Source organism: Trachypithecus francoisi, unplaced genomic scaffold, assembly GCF_009764315.1.
Source record: "Trachypithecus francoisi isolate TF-2019V2 unplaced genomic scaffold, Tfra_2.0 Lachesis_group3, whole genome shotgun sequence".
NCBI lineage: Eukaryota > Metazoa > Chordata > Mammalia > Primates > Cercopithecidae > Trachypithecus > Trachypithecus francoisi.
In genome coordinates, this window is record NW_022681468.1 from 35,376,426 (window position 1) to 35,398,178 (window position 21,753).

Below are 21,753 nucleotides of genomic sequence, written 5' to 3' on the forward strand. Positions count from 1 at the left end.
TTTTGCATGCTGAAGACTGGGTTTAGGAACACTCCCAACATTACTCGCTGTGGCTGGAGGAAACTAGAATTCTAAATGTCTACTCCGCAGGGCAGCCTCAGTCACTGCCACCATCAGGCAGGTTGACTGTCCCTCACACCCGGAGAAAAGAGTGTTGAGTGTGTGCAGCCTCAGTCACTGCCACCATCAGGCAGGTTGACTGTCCCTCACACCCGGAGAAAAGAGTGTTGAGTGTGTATTTCCATTCAAGATCCCTGGAGTGATGTCTGTTAGAAGTGGCAAGGAAGGGCCGGGCGCGGTGGCTCAAGCCTGTAATCCCAGCACTTTGGGAGGCCGAGACGGGCGGATCACGAGGTCAGGAGATCGAGACCATCCTGGCTAACACAGTGAAACCCCGTCTCTACTAAAAATACAAAAACTAGCCGGGCGAGGTGGCGGGCGCCTGTAGTCCCAGCTACTCGGGAGGCTGAGGCAGGAGAATGGCGTAAACCCGGGAGGCGGAGCTTGCAGTGAGCTGAGATCCGGCCACTGCACTCCAGTCCGGGCGACAGAGCGAGACTCCGCCTCAAAAAAAAAAAAAAAAAAAAAAAAAAAAAAAAAAAAGAAGTGGCAAGGAAAAGCTATTCCCAACCCCAAAGTCAGAGAATAAGGACTCTTTTTTTTCTCGAGGTACCTGGGAAGCAATGACTCCAGGTGACTTCGGCTTCCTCTACTCCGGCCCCAAAGTGGAGGAGAACTAGAAAATGCAAGACAGGCCCCAGGGGACCAGACTTGCCCCTTCAGGAATCCCAGGAAGCTCAAGTGTTTTCCCAGCAAGTATGCATCCTCCAGGAGTCCTATTTTCCTGGGGTTCAGTGGCAGGTGGCATGGGGGGCACATTTCATGTAGTTTGGCTTGAACCATTTTTGTGACAACTGCTTTGTTCCTCCACATTTTACACTGTGGGAGGATATTATTTCCATATTCAATTCCTTTCTCATCTTCCAGCTCCAAATTCCACTCTCATTTTCACCTGGGGGCTTTGTTCCCAAATTTAATGGAAACCCCACTGGGGAGGAAGGCTGTCTATATGCAGAAGTTGCCATGGGCCTTGAGGAGATGCAAAGAAGGAATAAAATATGAGGCAGAGGAAGGAGCCTGCATTCAAATCCTATGACCTCCATCTCTAAACTACTTGCCCAAAGAGTTGCTATTTCTTTCCTTTCTAATCATTATTGGCACTTTGGGCATGGATCATTGGTTACAAACTGACCTCAGTTTGCCAAACGTTGTCACCACCAAGGCTGCTCGCTGCTCACTGGTATTATTATTATTTTTTTTTATTTTTTTTATTTTTTTTTTGAGACAGAGTCTCGCTCTGTCGCCCAGGCTGGAGCACAGTGGCCGGATCTCAGCTCACTGCAAGCTCCGCCTCCCAGGTTTACGCCATTCTCCTGCCTCAGCCTCCTGAGTAGCTGGACTACAGGCGCCCGCCTCCTCGCCCGGCTAGTTTTTTGTATTTTTTTTTTTAGTAGAGACGGGGTTTCACCGTGTTAGCCAGGATGGTCTCGGTCTCCTGACCTCGTGATCCACCCATCTCGGCCTCCCAAAGTGCTGGGATTACAGGCTTGAGCCACCGCGCCCGGCCTGCTCACTGGTATTATTATTAATATTATTATTTTTAGAGATGGAGTCTCTGTCACTCAGGCAGAGTGGCACTCATGCAGTGTCACAATCATAGCTCACTGCAGCCTTGAACTCCCAAGCTCAAGCCATCCTCCTGCCTCAGCCTCCTGAGTATCTGGGACCACAGGCTCGAGCCACCAAGCCCAGCTCTCACTGGTATTCTGATGCTCCTTCTGGGCACACCGCATGGCCACAGTGCACCTGCTAAAGGTGAGTGGGTCTGTAGGACTAGCTAAAGCCAATGGAATGAGAGCAGAAGTGGGTTACTTACAGGCAGTTGCCTTTAAGAGGCAATGAGTGATGTGCTACGTTCCCTTCCGCCTGCCATGGCAACCAGTGTCTATATGTGAGATACCATATATAGACATAATGTAAATATAATTAAAATTTTATTTTATTTTATTTTTTTTGAGATGGAGTCTCACTGTTGCCCAGGCTGGAGTACGGTGGCACAATCTCAGCTCACTGCAACCTCCGCCTCCCAGATTCAAGCAATTCTTCGGCCCCAGCCTCCTGAGTAGCTGGGATTACAGGCACTCACCACCACACCTGGCTAATTTCTGTATTTTTAGTAGAGATGGGGTTTCACCATGTTGGCCAGACTGGTCTCAAACTCCTGACCTCAGGTGATCTGCCTGCCTTGGCCTCACAATAAAATTTTCTCCTTATAGACCCTAACCCCTCTTTGATGAAATAAGAGTTTGGAGCTTCAGAAAAGTTTGAAACTCCCTATTTTATTCATTCTCAGTAGCTAACACATGATATTGGATATTGCTAATGACGATAAACCTCTTTATAGCCTCAGATTCAACAAACCTCACATATTCCCTCTCCTCAGTGGGCTCTGCCTGCTGGCGCAGAGCCGTTTAGAGGCCTGGGGAAATTACGAGCTGTGAGCATCCCTGGGCTTACACCGGAAAAATCACAAAGGCGCCCAGCTCTTTTTTTTTTTTTTTTTTGAGACAGAGTCTCACTCTGTCACTCAGGCTGGAGTGCAGTGGCACAATCTCGGCTCACTGCAACCTCCGCCTCCCTGGTTCAAGCAATTATCCTGTCTCAGCCTCCCTAGTAGCTGGGATTACAGGCGCACACCACCACACCTGGCTAATTTTTGTATTTTCAGTAGAGTTGAGGTTCCACCCTGTTGGCCAGGCTGGTCTCAAACTCCTGACCTCGGGTGATCCACCCACCTTGGCCTCCCAAAGTGCTGGGATTATAGGCGTGAGCCACCATGCATGGCCAGGCGCCCAGCTCTTACGGGTCTGAGGCCTCTGCTGCTTCAGAAATGATCACCCTGGACCCACCTGGAGGCTCCACCCCATCCCTGGAAAGCCCCTTTCTCTGACTCTCCAACTTGCAAGTATTTCCCATTACTTAATATTACGCTGGGGTATCTTTTCGCAGTTGAAAATGGGAGGAGCGTCAATGATTAAAACCCATTCCTTCCCTCCCTGGCATTTAAGTGCCTCGTGAAGCCAGCAGATCCCAGCTATGCCTCTGAGAAGCAGAAAGTGAATCTGATCCACCTGAAAATAATATGGCAAGACAATCATTTGGCTTGGAATGATTGGAATCCCCTCCTTTCCCCAGTTGTCCCAGATATGTGCGATAAGGTGCTTTTCTACCTGAGTCTGTACTACATGTACCCGGGCAGCATTTATTGCTCTGTTAAAGGGCCAGAGAAACAGGCACCCATGAATCAGAACCTTCCAGGGTCAAAGGAACTTTAAAAGCAATCGAGGCCTCCATCAGATGCTTTGATCTGCTTGGTTTTCCTGCCAAGAGATGGTCCAAGCTCTGCTTGACTGGCTCTCATGACAGCCCATTTCACCCCTGAACAACCCTGATAAAAGCCTTTTCCTTACAGGCTAAACCCTCTGCTATGCTCAGCACTGCCACTCCCTGACAGCTACAAATACAAAAGCATTTATGAATAATGAAGATTTTTGTTGAAAGTTTTGTGGGGCTTCAATGAGAGCGTTCTATTTCATTCATGGAGCAAAATTCCCCTCCAAAATCTCATAAGCCATCTCTGTCCCTTGCCCACATTTTTTCTCCCTTCAGCAGCTGCCTGGCTTCCTGGGCCTTTCTCTCTGTCTCAGCTATACTCTCTCCTGAAGCCCCTCTCCTCAGCTAGGAAGCCTGCATGTCCCTGTCACCAAAATAAGAGCTAGGGAACACCTCTTAGCAAAACAAAACACAGGCAAAGCCAAGGATAGCAGCCAAAGCCCGGCCACTCTGGGCTGCTCAAGCACACCTAGGGGAGGAGGCACCCCATTTCCACCACCAACTCTACTTGAGCCAAAAGCTGCCTACCTCATAATCCTTCAATGGGTACGGCTTATCCCCCTTGAGGCCATAAAACAAGACTAACCTCTTTTCTCTTCAAGTATTTAAAAGAGCAATTCTGTCCTCAAGTCTCCTCTCCTCCAAACCAAATAATTCCTGTTCACCACACTTCACAGGGCATGATTTCTCATCCTCAGTGAAACTAATTGTATTCTTGAAAAGAATGCAGTGACATAGACTCCTGATTAGGAAGATTTAATACAGTGAAGATTCTTTCCAATTAATTTATAGGCTCAATGCAATTCCAGTAAAAACCTCAGCAAGATTTTTTCTTATAATTCTATTAATTCATGCCACACATATTTATTGTCTAATATGTTTCAAGCATCTGCCAAACTATGCACTGAGGACATGAAGATAAGCAAAAACAGATGTATCCTTGCTCTCAGGGAGCTCACAGTCTAGTGCAACTATTAATAAAAATCAGGGCCAGGAGAGGTGGCTCATACATGTACTATAAGAGGCCGAGGTGGGAGGATTGCTTGAGCTCAGGAGTTCAAGAGCAGCCAGGCCAACATGGTAAACTCCATCTCTACTAAAAATAAAAATACAAAAAATTAGCCAGGCATGGTGGTACAAGCCTGTAGTTCCAGCTACTGGAGGGGCTGAGGCAGGAGGATCCCTTGAGTTCGAGGGACAGAGGTTGCAGTGAGCAGAGATCATGCCACTGCACTCCAGCCTGGGTGACAAAGTGATGCCATGTCTCAAATAGATAGATAGATAGATAGATAGATAGATAGATAGATAGATAGATAGATAAAATCAGACCAGGATTTTAGATCAAATGCAAACATCAAATATTACCAAAATAATCAGATACATTAGAGTAGCATTACAAACCAAGATACATGATATGCAGGGCAGGGACCATAGTTCTATGTAGAGCTACCCTGATGGGCGCGAGGCAGGTATGCCATGTGAGGTTTGGGGAGATCAGATGATTCTTCAGCTGACAGACGAAGGTGAATCAATAGAAGGAAAAAGAAGGAGCATTCCAGGCAGAAGGAAAGGTAGGTACAAAGGCCCTGCGGAAACCTGCTGCCCTGAAAGAACCAAGACTGGCCCACGTGGCTGGGCCCAGAGTGAGAGTGAACAGGACGGGAGGGAAGCTGGATGGACTGACAGTGGCTATCATTTATTAAGCACTTCCTATGTTGCAAGCAGTTTGTATGCAATCCTCCCAACAGCCCTACCATGAAGTACTGCCTCAGTTCAGAGAGTACTGCCTCAGTTCAGAGAGTGCTGCCCGTGCCTTCTCTCTGTCCGCACTAGATCCAAGGCAATCTAGACCACTCCCACTCCCCGGCCCCTCCCTGCTTCATTTGCCATTTATGTGCAAACGACTCCTATGTTGATATCTGTAGTCCCTACTCTTGGTTGAGCTCCATCCTCTTATATCCAACTGTTGGCTTCATATCTCCAGCTATCCAAAGATATCACAAACACATGTCCAAGAACAAATTCATGATCTTCCCCACCAGAGCTTGTGATCTTCCAGTGCACCCTGTCTCAGGGAATGCACCACCATCCACTGTTTATGCAGGTGAGAAACTTGGGAGTCATGCTTCACCCCATCCTTCCCCTCTCTACTCTTTCTCATTCCACCCTCAAGTCCAGTTCGTATTACCCCCCACCCCCAACCCCTACTCTAGAACCCGACAGGCAACTTCTCTTCATCTCACTGCCCTGCTCTGGTTCACACTGCTATTAGGTCTTGCCTGGACTAATGCAGTGGCCTCCCACCTGGGCTCTTTGCACTCTTTCTGGCCCCTCTTCATCCTTTTCTCCATATTGTAGCCAACATCACTATTTAAAATAGAAATCACTGTAATCCCAGCACTTTGGGAGGCCAAGGCAAGTGGATCGCCTGAGCTCAGGAGTTCGAGGCCAGCCCGGGTAACACGGTAAAACCCCATCTCTACAAAAAAATACAAAAAATTAGCTGGGCATGGTAGTGTACACCTGTGGTCCCAGTTACTTGGGAGGCTGAGGCAGGAGGATCACTTGAGCCCAGGAGGTCAAGGCTACAGTGAACTGAGATTGTGTCATTGCACTCCAGCCTGGGTGATAGAGGGAGACAGCCCTCCCCCCGAAAAAGGAAATCAAATCACATTACCCACCCTTTTTCCTTACTCCCTGCTCAAAACCTTCATTGCTTCTTCTTGGTCAGTAAGAAGGATCAAAAATAGAAGATTATTTAAATAAAACATCACATACAATGAGTCAGTACATTGCCATTAAAATTGATGTTTTCAAAGATGTTGAATGACATGAAAAATGTATAATGTTAATGAGAGTACAATGAAAAATATAATGAAAAGGCAGTCTATAAAACTAAATATCCAATATGCTCATAATTATATTTAAAATATACCATATATAAGAATAGTATATAGGGAAAAAAAGACTAAAATGAAAAACACCAAAAAGTTTGGTGACAGTTGTCTGTCAATTATGGGATAAAGGATAAATTTTATATTCTTATTCATGTTTTACAAGTTTTCTACAAAGAACATGATTTCTACAATTAAGGGAAAAGTTATATATTAAGGAGGAAAAAGAAAGAGAATTGAAGAATTTCAGTTTCCAGTTCAGCATGTAAGGAATTTAGAAGTTGTCACTTCATTCTAATAAGTAAAAAGCTGAACAAGCCGGATGCAGTGGCTTGTGCCTGTAATCCCAACACTTTGGGAGGTGGATCACTTGAGCCCAGGAGTTTGAGACCATCCTGGGCAACATAGTGAGACCCTGTCTCTAAATAAAATAAATTTAAAAATCAAACAAACTGAAAAATCAACAAGTCTTCTTACATCATCAGAGAAGTGAGATCTTAAAGCAAAGTTCTATTCCCAAAATTGAAAAGACAGGCAGATTAATAGAGCTTGGATATTTGTTCCTGCCCAAATCTCATATTGAAATGTAATCCCTAATCTTGGAGGTGGGGCTTGGTGGGAGGTAGTTAGATTATGGGGGCAGATCCTTCATAAATAACTTGGGCCATCATCTTGGTGATAAGTGAGCTCTCGCTCTGAGTACACATGAGATCTGGTTGTTTGAAGTGTGTGGCACTTCCCTCCGCCCATACTCTCTCTCTTGCTCCTGCTGTGGTCATGTGACATGCCTGCTTCCCCTTCACCATCTGCCATGATTGTAAGCTTCCTGAGGCTTCCCTAGAAGCTGTGCAGATGCCAGCACCATGCTTCCTGTAAAGCCTGCAGAACCATGAGCCAATCAAACCTTTCTTTATAAATTACCCAGTCTCAGGTATTCCTTTATAGCAATGCAAGAATGGCCTAAGACACAGATACAGAGAGTCACACTAATGAGGCAGAAACTACCAGCAGAAACCTCCATGGGAACCAGTACTGGGGTAGGAAAACCTGAACTGTACTTGACAAATTGCTGGAGGTTCAGTTTGAAGAGTTAAAACTCCAGTGGGGGCCAATCTTAGGGAGGTCTCCTCACTTCTGTGAGTTATAACTCCAGGAGCCCTACCAGGTTCTCAGTGAATGTAAAGGGAAAGCAGCCATTTGGAAATGGAACACAGCATTCTGTTTGTTTGTTTGTTTGTTTGTTTGTTGAGACAGAGTCTTGCTCTGTCACCCAGGCTGGAGTGCAGTGGCGTGATCTTGGCTCACTGCAACCTCTGCCTCATGGGTTCAAGCGATTCTCCTGCCTCAATCTTCCATGTAGCTGGGTCTACAGGCATGCACCACCACACCCAGCTAATTTTTGTATTTTTAGTAGAGACGGGATTTTGCCATGTCACCCAGGCTGGTCTTGAATTCCCGACCTCAGGTGATCCACCCACCTTGGCCTTTCAAAGTGCTGGGATTACACTGTGCCTGAGCCCATTCTGTTCTTCTTTACAAAGCCTGCCATACATAAACTATTATACCAGAGCCTAACCTGTTTTATCAGAATGTAACCTACTTGGGAGAAGGGAAATACAAAATTCCAGCCCACTGTACCCATGCTGTTCTGCCTAAGGTGGAGGAAAGCACTGAGAAGCACATGAGGTTCACAGTCCAAGGAAGCAACTCACCAAAAAGCTAAGATCTAATCATAGGACTGTAGAATGCTTCCCCTCCCACTGCAGCTCACCACCACATCACTAAAGGTCTATTCACACACACAACTCCTTTTACCCAGTACATCATGGCTGGGGGAAAAATAAAGGGGATTCAACAAAAAATCACAAGGCATACTAGAAGGCAAAAAACACAATTCAAAGAGGTAGACCAAGCATCAGAACCAGGTCAGATACGGCAGAAATGCTGGTATTATCAGACCAGGAGTTTAAACACAAACTGTGATTAATATGTAAAGAACTTTAATGACAAAAGTAGACAACATGCAAGAACAGATGGATAGCATAAGTAGAGAGATGAAAATTCTAAGAATAAAAAAGAAATGCAAGAGATCATAAACACTGTAAAAGAGTGAAGAACACCTATGATGGGATCATTGTGAGACTGGACATGGCCAAGGAAAAAAATCTCTGAGCTTGAGGCTATGACAATAGAAATTTCCAAAACTGAAAAGCAAAGAGAAAAAAGGCTGGAAAAAAAAAAAACAAACCCCAGAACAGAATATCGAAGAACTGTGTGACAACTGCAAAAGGTGCAACATGTATAATGAGAATAATCAGAAGAAGGACTAGAAGCAATATTTGAAGCAATGACTGAGAGTTTTCCCATATTAATGTCAGACATCAAACCACAGATCCAGGAAGCTAAAAGAACACCAAGTGAATAAATGCCCCAAACAAACCATACCTAAAAATTTCTTATTTAAACTTCAAAAAATCAAAGATGAGGAAAAATACCTTAAGAAGCCAGAAGAAGAAAAAATTACATATTGAAGAAAGAAGATAAGAATTACATCTGATTTCTCCTCAGAAACCATGAAAGCAAGAAGAGAATGGAGTGAAATATTTAAAGTATTGAGAGAATAAAACACCAACTTAGAATTCTGTACCCTGTAAAATCATCCTTCAAACGTGAAGGAGAACTACTTTTTCAGACAAACAAAAATAGAGGGAATTTGTTGCCAGTAGACCTGCCTTGCAAGAAATGTTAAAAGAAGTCCACAGGGAGAAGGAAAATGATACAGGTCAGAAACTTGTATCTATATAAGGAAAGGAAGAGCATCAGAGAGTGAATAAGCGTGGTAAAGCAAAATAAATATGGCCTGGGAAGAACTCCATACTTTCATATTTGAGTCCTTGTGGATGAACTGTAACCCAGCTTAATAGACAAAACTGAAAACCTAACTTAGTAGTATGCAGCTGTAACAATAGCGGAGCGTTGCCAATTCCAGCTGCCATACTTCAACCTCTCATAGACTGCTGAATGTCCAAACTGCATTCAAATAAGGCAAATGCCAAGCTGTAACCAATCTTGTTGCTTCTGTACCTCACTTCTGATTTCTGTATGTCACTTTACCTTTTTTGTCTATAAATTTGTTCTGATCACAGGCACACCTGGAGTCTCTGTCAGTCTGCTGTGATTCTGGAGGCTGCCTGATTCACGAATCTTTCATTGCTCAATTAAACTCTTTTATTTTTTATTTTTATTTTTATTTATTTTATTTTATTATTTTTGAGATGGAGTCTTCCTCTGCAACCCAGGCTGGAGTACGGTGGCGCGATCTTGGCTCACTGCAACCTTCGCCTCCTAGGTTCAAGTGACTCTCCTGCCTCAGTCTCCTGAGTGGCTGAGATTACAGGCATGCACCACCACGCCCAGGGTCTTGCTGTCACCCAGGCTGAAGTGCAGTGGTACAATCATAGCTCACTGTAACTCCTGGGTTCAAGTAATCCTCTGCCTCAGCCTCCTGAGTGGCGAGGACTACAGGCATATGCCACTATCCCTGGTGAAATTTTTTCTTTCTCTCTCTCTCTTTTTTTTTTTTTGGTAGATACTGGGCCTTGCTGTGTTGCCAAGGCTTGCCACGAACTCCTGGCCTCAATAAGTCCTCCTGCCTTGGCTTCCCAAAGTGCTGGGATTACAGGCATGCACCACTGTGCCCAGACCACAAACATAAAAGAATAGAAATCATGTAATGTCTGCTCCTAAACCAAAGTGGAATTGTGCTAGAAATCAACAACAGAAAGTTAGCTGGAAAATCCGCAAAATACTTGAAGATTAAAAAACACATTTCTAAATAACACGTGTGTCAAAGAAGAAACATCAAGAGAAATGTAAAGATACTTTGAACTAAATGAAAATACAACTCATCAAAATTTGTGGAATGTAACAAAAGCAGTGCTTTGAGAGAAATGCATAGCACCAAATTAATATATTAGAAAAGAAGAAATATCTAAAATCAATAATCTAAGCTTCCACATTAGGAAACTAGAAAAAAAAAAAAGAGAAAATTAAATCAAAGGTAATCAGAAAAAAAGAAATAAAACTTAGAGCAGAAATCAATGAAATTGAAAACAGGAAATCAACAGAGAAAATCAACAAAATCAAAAGCCAGTTCTTTGAAGAGATAAATGAAATTCGTAAGACTCAGCCACATTAAGTAAAAAGAAAGAAGACACAAATTATTAATATCAGAAATGAAAGAGGGGACATAACTACAGATGCCACAGACATTAAAAGGATAATAAAGAACTATGATGAATAACTCTACGCCAACAAATTTGATAATTCAGATGAAGTGGACCAACTCCTTGAAAGACACAATCTGTCAAAACTTACACAAGAAGAAACAGACAATTTTAATAGGCCTATATCTACTAAATAAATTGAACCAATAATTAATACCCTTCCAAAACAGAAAGCACCAGGCCCAGAGGGGCTTACTAATGAATTCTACCAAACATTTAAGAAACTATACCAATTCTCTACAATCTTTTTTTCTGAAGATAGAAGCCAAGGGAATACTTCCTAATCCATTCAATGAGGCTAAAATTACCTTACCAAAACCTAATAGAGACATTGTGAGAAAACTACAGACTGGCCAGGCACAGAGGCTCATACCTGTAATCCCAGCACTTTGGGAGGCCAAGGCAGGCAGATCACTTGAGGCCAGGAGTTTGAGACCAGCCTGACCAACATGGCAAAACCACGTCTCTAATAAAAAATACAAAAATTAGCCAGGTATGGTAGCACACACCTGTAATCCCAGCTACCTGGGAAACTAAGGCACGAGATCCCTTGAACCTGGGAGGAGGAGTTTGCAGTGAGCCGAGATGGTGCCACTGCACTCGAACCTGGGTGACAGAGCAAGACTCTGTCTCAAAAAAAGAAAAAAAGAAAGAAAAGGAGAAAAAGAAAACTACAGACCAATATCTTTCATGAACACAGATGCAAAAATTTTCAACAAAATATTAGCAAATCAAATCCAGCAATGGGCTGGGTGAGGTGGTTCACGCCTGTAATCCCAGCACTTTGGGAGGCTGAGGCAGGTAGATTACCTGAGGTCAGGAGTTTGAAATCAGCCTGACCAACATGGTGAAACTCCGTCTCTACTAAAAATACAAAATTAGCCTGGCATAGTGGCTTATACCTGTAATCCCAGTTACTTGGTAGGCTGAGGCAAGAGAATCGCTTGAACACAGGAGGCAGAGGTAACAGTGAGCCAAGATGGCACTACTGCAACTCTAGCCTAGACAACAAGACTGAAACTCTGTTTCAAAACAAACAAACAAACAACAACAACAGACAAAACCAAATCCAAACAAGTAATATATCACAACTAAGTGGAATTTATTCCCATGTTTAAAAGATTGGTTCAATATTTGAAAATCAATTAATATAATCCAGCATATCAACAGGCTAAAGAAGAAAAAAAATCATATGGAAAAAGCATTTGACAAAATCCAACACCAACTGGTGACAAAAACTCTCAGCAAACTAGTAATAGAGGGGAACTTCCTCAATGTGATAGAGAACATCTACAAAAACCTATAGCTAGCATCATACTAAATGGTGAGAAACTAGAAACTTGCCTGATAAAATCAGAAAGGAAGAAGATAAGGATGTACCCTCTCACCAGCGCTTCTCAACATTGTACTGGAAGTCCTTACTAATGAAGTAAGACAAGAAAAAGAAATAGAAGGTATACAGATTACAAAGAAATAAATAATACTGTCTTTGTTCACAGATGACATGATTATCTATATAGAAAATCTGGAAGAATTGACCCCAAAAATTCCTGGAATTAATAAGTGATAGTAGCAAGATTGCAGGATACAACATTAATGTACAAAAGTCAATTATTTCCCTATATACTGGCAATAAAAAGGTGGAATTTGAGATTTTTATTTTCTTTTGAAGATAGGGTCTTGCTCTGTCAACCAGCTGGAGTGCAGTGGAAATTTGAAATTTAACAACACATTACCATTGACATTAGCACCCTCCAAAATGAAATACTTATGTATAAATCTAAAAACAGTACAAACTCTATATGTAGAAAACTACAAAATGCAATAAAAGATATCAAAGAACTAAAATGAAGAGATATTCCATGTTCATAAAGAGGATGATTCAATATTCAGAAGATATCATTCTTTCCCAACTTGATCTGTAGGTTCAGTACAGTCTCAATTAAAATCCCAGCATGTTGTTTTGTGGAGACTGACAAACTGATTCTAAAGTTTATATGAAGAGGGAAAAGACCTATAATAGCTAACTCAATATTGAAGGAGAAAATTGGAAGACTGACACTACCCAACTTTAAGACTTACTATAAAGCTACAGCAATCAAGACATTGTGGTATTGACGAAAGAATAAACAAATATATAAATAGAACAGAATAGAGAGCTCAGAAACATACATAAATATAGTCAATTCAACTCTGACAATGGGGAAAAGGCAGTACAATAGCATTGCAAAAAATAGTCTTTTTTTTTTTTTTCCTTTTTGAGATGGAGTCTCGTTCTGTATCCCAGGCCGGGGTGCAGTGGCGTGATCTCAGCTCACTGCAACCTCTGTCTCCCGGGTTCAAGTGATTCTCCTGCCTCAACCTCCTGAGTAGCTGGGATTACAGACATGCACCACCAAGCCTGGCAAATTTTTGTATTTTTAGTAGAGATAGGGTTTTACCACATTGGCCAGGCTGGTTTTGAACTCCAGAACTCAGGTGATCCGCCCATCTCGACCTCCCAAAGTGCTGGGATTACAGGCATGAGCCACCACGCCCGGCCTAAGATACTCTTTTCAACATATGGTATTTGAACTACTGGACAGTCACATGAAAAAGAAAAAAAGATTCTATTAACAGACCTTAAACACCTTTCACAATAATTAAATCACAATGGATCATAGAGCTAAACGTAAAACACAAAAGTATAAAACTCCTAGAAGATAACATAGGAGACAACCTAGGTGATGTCTACAGAAAGTTTTTCATCAGGGTGGTGAAAATCTATGGTGCTGACTTTTTTAGACATAACACAAAATGCATGAGCTTTGAAGGAAACAATTGATAAAGATGGATTTCATTAAAATTTAAATTTGGTGCTCTGTGAATGACATCAAGAGAATGAGAAAACAAGTCACAAACTAGGAGAAAACATTCCCAGACACATCTAATAAAGGACTGTTATGCAAAATATACAAAGAACTCATAAAACTCAACAATTAAAACAATGGGCAAAAGACCCAGACATCTTAGCAAAGAAGATACAAAGATGGCAGGCCAGGCACAGTGGCTCACATCTGTAATCCCAGCATTTTGGGAGGCCAAAGTGGGAGGATCACTTGTGTTCAGGAATTCAAGGCCTGCCTGGGCAGTAGAGCAAGACCACATCTCTACAAAATGTTGGGAGCTGAACAGGCCAAAGGGATCGTGATCAACTCAGCATTCCCCTGGAGGCTGTATGATCAAGCAGCAAACTGTTTATCGTGAATGCAGGATGTGAGCAAACTCACCCTGTGCCTGCCACCGAAAGGTTTGCTGAGGGACATCACCCCCTGGCCGTGGTTCCTTGAAGTTATCTATTGAGAAATCTAGCGCCTGTTGTTCAAAGAATGCAGTCTCGCAAGCCTGCTGTGAACCAAACAGCCAACTGACAATTACCCGAGAGTCACCCCCACTTTCTCGCTATCTCTTTTGCCTAATAAATATGGAGGGCTGTGTAAAGCTCAGGGCCCTTGTCCACTAGAGGCAAGGTGCCCCCTGAGCCCTTCTTTCAAATATACTCTTTTGTCTCTTGTCTTTTATTCCCATGTTCGCCCCACTTTGTTCAGTCCACCAGGAATCGTGGCAGGCTACAATAAAAAATAAAAAATTAGCCATGTGTGGTGGTGCATGCCTGTAGTCCAGCAACTTGGGAGGCTGAGGCAGGTGGATCACTTTAGCATGCGAGGCTGCAGTTAACCATGATCATGCCACCGCACTTAACCTGGGAGACAGTGTGGGACCCTGACTCAAAAATATGTGTGTGTGTATCTGTGAGTGAGTGTGTGTGTGTGTATATATGTATGTATATATATATATATATATGTTTTTTGAGATGGAATCTTGCTCTGTCACCCAGGCTGGAGTGCAGAGGCATGATCTTGGCTCACTGTAACCTCTGCCTCCCAGGTTCAAGCAATTCTCCGGCCTCAGCCTCCCAAGTAGCTGGGATTACAGGCACACACCACTATGCCTGGCTAATTTTTGTATTTTTAGTAGAGACAGGGTTTCACCATGTTGGCCAGGCTGGTCTCAAACTCCTCACCTCATGATCCACCTGCCTCAGTTTCCCAAAGTTCTGGGATTACAGGCGTGAGCCACCACACCTGGCCTAAAAAAATAAATAAAAATTTTAAAGATGGCAAATAAGCATATAAAAGGATATCCAACATCATATATGATTAGGTAATTGCAAATTAAAGTATCAATGAGCTACCGCTAAACACATATGAAAATGGCCAAAATCAGCCAGGCACAGTGGCTATGCCTGTAATCCCAGCACTTTAGGAGGCCAGGAGGGGAGATCATTTGATCTCAGGAGTTCAAGAGAAGCCTGGGCAATATAGGCAAACCCTGTCTCTATAGAAATAAAAATAAAAATAATTAGCCAAGTGTGCTGGAGTGCACCTGTAGTCCCAGCTACTCAGGAGGCTGAGGTGAGAGGATCTCTTAAACCCAGGAAGTCAAGGCTGCAATGAGCCGCACTCTACTGCATTGCAGTCTGGGCAACAGAGCAAGACTCTGTCTCAAGAATTAAAAACTGAAATAAAAAATAAAATAGGCAAAATCCAAATATCAGACAACACCAAATGCTGGCAAGGATATGGAGCAACAGGAACTCTCATTCATTGCTACTGCAAATACAAAATGGTACAGCTACTTTGGAAGACAGTTTGGCAACTTCTTACAAAACTGAACATACTTTCACCATGCAATCCAACAATCACACTCCTTGTTACTTTTCCAAATAAACTGAAAATATATGTCCACACAAAAACCTGCACATGAATGTTTATAGCAATTTTATCCATAATTGTCAAAACTTGGAGGCAACCAAGATGTCTTTAAGTAGAGAGATGGATAAACAAACTGTAGGACATGGGGATAATGTAATATTCAGCACTAAAAAGAAATGAGCTATCAAGCCATAAAAAGACACGGAGGAAATCTGAATGCACATTACTATCTGAAAAAGCTACATACCATATGATTCCAACTATATGACATTCTGGTAAAGGCAAAACTATGGACACAGTAAAAAGATCAGCAGTGGCCAGGCACAGTGGCTCATGCCTGTAATCCCAGCACTTTGGGAGGCTGAGGCATTGGGGTCACGAGGTCAGGAGTTCAAGACCAGCCTGGCTAACATGGTGAAACCCTGTCCTTCCAAAAATACAAAAAATTAGCCAGGCATGGTGGCACACGCCTGTAGTCCCAGCTACTTGGGAGGCTGAGGCAGGAGAATTGCTTGGACCCAGGAGGCGGAGCTTGCAGTGAGCCGAGATCACGCCACTGCCCTCCAGCCTGGGCAACAGAGCGAGACACACGTCTTAAAAAAAAAGAAAAAAGAGGCCGGGCGCGGTGGCTCAAGCCTGTAATCCCAGCACTTTGGGAGGCCGAGACGGGCGGATCACGAGGTCAGGAGATCGAGACCATCCTGGCTAACACGGTGAAACCCCGTCTCTACTAAAAATACAAAAACTAGCTGGGCGAGGTGGCGGGCGCCTGTAGTCCCAGCTACTCGGGAGGCTGAGGCAGGAGAATGGCGTAAACCCGGGAGGCGGAGCTTGCAGTGAGCTGAGATCCGGCCACTGCACTCCAGTCCGGGAGACAGAGCGAGACTCCGCCTCAAAAAAAAAAAAAAAAAAAAGAAAAAAGAAAAAAAAATCAGCAGTTGCCAGGATTTTTAGGGCAGTGAAACTATTCTGTATGATACTACAGTGGTGGATACATGTTGTTATACATTTGCCAAAATCCATAGAATGTACAACACCAAGAGTGAACCCTAATGTATGCTATGAACTTTGGGTGACAGTGTGTCAATGTTGACTCATTGATTGTAACAAATGTATCACTGTGGTGCCAGATATTGACAATGGGGAAGATCATGTGGAAAATCTCTGCACTTGCTGCGTAGTTTTGCTGTGAATCTAAACTGCTCCAAAAAATAAAGTTTATTAAGGAAAGAGAAATTCTCACTTCCTTGCTCATTTCTTTTCCACTTTCCATTTCACCTGTATGTTTCTTAAATGAAGCCAGTGTCCAAGTGTAGCCTGAGAATGCTGATAAGAGTGGAAGTTACCACTTACAAACCTGGAGCAGCCAGAGCTTTCTGTTCCTGAAGCCGAACACAGCTTGAGTGTTTCTAGCAGCCCCATCAGAAACTGAGTTATCAGCTAAGCCCCGCCACGATCCAAACCTTTCTCCACCATATCGTGTGTTCTGCTGACTCGGCTCTGACTTAAGTTGCAGGAGTATAAGGGTGGGAAAAACTCACTAGAAGGCACATTTCAGCTCAATGAAAGGAAGAGCTTTCAAATAACTGAGGAATCATGCAAAGGACACCTCTGGAAGTAGTGAGTCATTCATCACAGAACCAGGAACAATGTCCACCAGAAAGGTTGACAAAGAGCTTCAGTCGTAGTGGCACATTTTTCCCAACTCAAAGAGTCTGTATTCTGACTGTGAACACTCCAGGTGGCAAGAACCTTGCCAGAAACCCTGCCCTACCCTGGGCATTTCTGATTTTTCCCCTGCACCTGCTCATATGCATGGCTAACCTCTCACAGCTCAGTCAGAAGGGGAAAGGTAGGCAGGCTGCTCTCCTCCAGGGGTGAGAGGGATAAGGCCAGAGGGAGCCAAAGACCAGGAACCCAGGGAAGGGCATGGTCTTCTGGCTCTGGCAGGATGAGTCAAGAGGGTTCCCTCTGCACGCTCTGCTCATTCCTCCAAAGTCCAGGCCTTTTCTGCTGCATGGAGGATGTCGGGACTGTACATCAAACAGTGCACAAGGGCCTTTCTAGTTCACAAATCACTTCCCCGCATTCTACTTTGTTGAGCCTCGCAGCAACCTTAGAAGTAGGCAGCAGCCAGCATAACTCTGATCAGACATCCCAGATGGGGAAATTGAAACTCAGAGAGGGTAACTGACATGCCCAACATCACACGACCAGTGATAGTGTTGAGACTCCAATCCAGGTCTCCTGGTTCCATATCTTCTTTAGGCCAGGCTGTCTCAAAGAGACTATGGGAATCAGCAGGAGAACCTTCATCTTACCACTGGGCCATTACATCAATTGCCTCAGTGGCTCAAGGAACGTCCAGACAATCACTGACCTGAGTGCAGATGGGAAAGGTGCAGGAGACAGACGGGCCCATCCTATGCATGAGAAAGTTAAGGAAGAAGAAACTTTGACCAAATGACTCAGTGGCAAAGACTAGAACCTGAGCTCTATTCCAGACCTAGAGCATGCAGCTGACAAAAAAACAAGAACTGAGGCACAGTTCTCTCCCTGCCCAGAACAGCCTTCATTGTGGCTGGGCCTGAGTCTCATTCACATTTTATACCAGAAAGCCAGGGAGTTCACAGCTGACAGGCCTCCCTCCTTCACTGTGCTGTGGCATTAAGGGAGGCCTGTGTGCAGTGGGTCTCCGCTGTCCTAATTTCCTGGCTAAAGACCTAGATAGAGTGTCTAAATTTTCCTCTAGCCAACTGCTGCCCCAGATTTAGCCTCTCTGATGGATAAGTCTGTCTCTCTCCCTGCCAGTGGCCATATCTGCCACTCCATCCCATCCCTGGGCACCTGCTTTTAATTTGCTGACAATACAGAAGCCTCGCTTGAAATGTATAGAATTGTATGCAGAAAATGCCAAAACCCTAACATAGAACCTAGAGGAGAGCCTGGAGACACAGAGGCCCAACCTGAGTGGTGGAAGAAGACTCGGTGCCCTCATGATGCCAATCCTCAAATCCATGCCATCCAAATACAAATCCCCAATCTTTTTTATTTTACCTTTAATCAACAAAATGATTCTGAAGTCCAGCTGAAAGGATAAATGAGCAAGAATAACCAATACAATTTTAGAGGAAGAAAAATGAGGGTGGATTATCCTGTTGGATTTAAATCAAGATGTAAAGTTACAAAAATCAATCCCATTCATTTACTAATTCATTCCACAAACATTTATCGAGAATTCATCTTGACCAAATGACTCAGTGGCAAAGACTAGATAGAGTGTCTAGTCTGCAGAGCCCAGGGAGTGCTCGCAGAGCCCAGGGAGGGGTGGTTGGGAAAGGTGAGGACTTCCCAAGAGTCAAGTTAGAGGGTCTGAGCCAAGGCTGATAGCTCCTGCCCTGTGACTTGCCTGGGAGAGGAAAAGGACAAGTGATTAGGCAAAGAGAAGTGAACTAAATCCGGCCCTGCCTCTGCAGGCTGCTCTGGTCACATCACTCTGCTGCTTCAGGGCTCAGACAGTTCACTCGCAGCATGGGCCTGTATTAATAATATGATCATAATGCTAACACAGATATTCTTTAAGCATGTACTATGTGCCAAACACTTTATATGCAACATCTCACTAAATCCTCACAACATCCCTAAGATGGATTCTATTATCATCTGCATTTTTCAGATAAGAATATTTGGAGAATTAAATAACTCACCTGAGGTCGCAAAACTAGAAGTAGTGAAGGTCAAATACAAATACAGGCAGCCTGGCTCCAGAATCCACGGTGCTACCCACTACCGCCCCCTGCCTTTCAGATGTGGTAATGACTCCTCAGAACTGGCAAGGCCCGGTGCTGCACGGAGATTCTATTTTTTTTTTTTTTTTTTTTTGAGACCGTGTCTTGCTCTGTCGCCCAGGCTGAAATGCAATGGCGCAATCTCACCTCACTGCAACCTCCGCCTCCCGGGTTCAAGCGATTCTCCTGCCTCAACTGCCCGAGAAGCTGGGACTACAGGCACACGCTACCATGTCCGGCTTTTTTTTTTTTTGAGTAGAGACGGAGTTTCACCATGTTGGCCAGGCTGGTCTTGAATTCCCGACCTCAGGTGATCCCCCCGCCTTGGCCTCTCACAGTGCTGGGATTACAGGCATGAGCCACTGCACCCGGCCTGCACTGAGATTCTAAATGAAGAAGAGGGCTTCGGTGGCTCCCCACCTTCAGACAAGGCAAGAGTCTCCTTTAGCCCTCCAGGCTGCCTCAAGCCAGTGCTTAGCCTGCTCAGGACTTTTGACTTTCCGAGAACGAAGGAACTTCTGAGATCATCAAGCCCAATTACCCTCAGGTGCCAGATGCCCCTCTATGGATAACAGCGGGCATTATAGCCCCCTGTGAACATCATTGACAAGCAGCTCATTACCTACTGATGCAGCTGATGACATTTTGGATGACTCTTTCTCTCGAAGGTGATCACCCACCCTTTTCACTTTACTCGCAGGAGTTGGTAAGGAGAAAGACACTTCTTGCCAACAAGCTACAGCAAGTCCCAAGCAAGCACTGTGATCCCACTTGGCCTCCCCTCCCTGCCCCATCTGATCTTCTAGCAAGTCCTCTGTGCAACCAGCTCCCCTGCATCACACCCTAATGCTAGAAACACGAGCCATTACACCACGGCTGCTGAGGGCTCCTGGGTGTGCACCTACCTCTCTCTGCTCCCTCTGAAGGCAGAGTTCTTCGGTCTCTTCCATCAGTTTGTCTGCCAAAACAAGCACACGCACACACACACACACACACACACACACACACAATCAGGAAAGTGCTCTGAGGTCCTGAGGGAGTTGGTGCCTGAGGTGATCACTGTCACCCCCAGCATCTCCCAAGGAAGGGACCTGCAGCCCTGCCAGCCAGAGGGTGGACCATCTTCTGGTGATGGAAGCTGCCACTCTCCTTCCCCATCATCATCCTGCTTTTTCTATTCACAGGGTTATGAGAGGCCTCCTCCTTGGAAGTTCAAAGTGGTCTCTGCATCCCCCAGGGCTGTTGCATCTGGGCTAGTTCCACACCCACCTTCCACCTGCACTAATGTCTCGCTAGTAGGGAGGGCAGAGTCCTGGGGCAGGGGAGGTTCTGAAGCAGGCGTAGGGGAGCCAGTGCTGGGGCCCCAAGTGTCTAAGCAGACAGAGGGGAGAGGGTCCCGGCCGAGGGCAAACCCTCAGTCTCATCTTCTTTCCCAAACAGTGCACGTTTACCAACCAGTCAGGGGCACAAGGACCTGGAATGCTGTGGCAAGGTTTAAGATGGTCTGGGGCAAGGGTGCTGGGGACAAGCCAGACCCTGGGGACCCAGGATAGGATAACAACATCAACTCCACTTACGAAGCCCTTACTGCATGTCTGGCTCAATCACTTACAGACATTTTCTCATTTAACCCAATCACCTAAAAGCTAGAGACTATTTTTAACTCGATTTTAAGGATGAGGAAATTGAGGCTTAGAGAGGCTGAGCTGCCTAAAGATATACACAGTTGATAGATGGGTGACAAGTGGTGAAGCTGGATCCAGAGCCCGGACTCTTAACCACCAGACACTCCTGCCTCTGGTCATGCTGGCCAAAAGGATGCGTACTGCACCAGAAAGCCCTCCAGGTGCCGAACCTGGTCTCTGTCCCCTCATAGCCCCACCTGAGAGACCCTCACCCCTGCTGGGTCCTTTATCAAGCCCCTGGCTATAGCCCCTGGTCCCCACGTGCTGCTACCATTAGGGAACCACCCCTCCAGCCAACCTAAATACTCCTGCTTTTCCTTAGCCAACTGCAGCCCCTGGGCCTCCAGGCTTTTGATCATGGCTTCTCCCAGCTGGGCATTCTTCCAGGTCCTGGGGAAGGAGGGCAGATGGGACAGAGGAGGGAAGAGGAAGAAACAGAAAATCATTAAAACGGAAGGGTAGAGGGGAAAGAGAAGGCATACGTTTTGTACTCGCCCACCCTTTCTCCTCCAGAATCTCAGCTTGCGTTCACTCTGGCACCCATAGCTTTGGGCATGCCACCAGCATGGATCAGTTACAGTAGCTGGAGGCTGGCCCAGGCTGCAAAGTGGGCCACTGGGGGCTGGGCCAACAGCACTTTTAGAGCAGGGAAGAAATTGCTTCCTGGGTGGCTTTTTACATCACTGAATGTCCACAACCCAGTGCAAGGCCTGCCACAGAGCACACAGTCGGTGTTGTTTGTTGAACTAAAAGCATGACTTAGCCTGACTAGGCAGGTGTCAGGACAGTGGTTTACATGCAGATGGACTGGGTTAGCTGGGGATTTCTGTGATCTTGACCCTAATTCACAAAGCACTAGCTCTAGTCCTTGCTAGAATTAATTATGGACCTGG

At 44.8% G+C, this 21,753-nt stretch overlaps 1 protein-coding gene across 1 annotated transcript in view; it reads right to left on the bottom strand.

Moving 5' to 3' along the window:
* Positions 1–21,753, bottom strand: part of PLEKHD1 (pleckstrin homology and coiled-coil domain containing D1) — a 47,308-nt gene that overhangs the window by 7,575 nt on the left and 17,980 nt on the right. Inside the window, exons 5-6 of the mRNA XM_033187606.1 lie at positions 21,159–21,250; positions 20,081–20,133 (exon numbers count right to left, since the gene is read on the bottom strand). Coding sequence (XP_033043497.1) covers positions 20,081–20,133; positions 21,159–21,250 — 145 coding nt within the window. The remainder of the gene's footprint in view (positions 1–20,080; positions 20,134–21,158; positions 21,251–21,753) is intronic.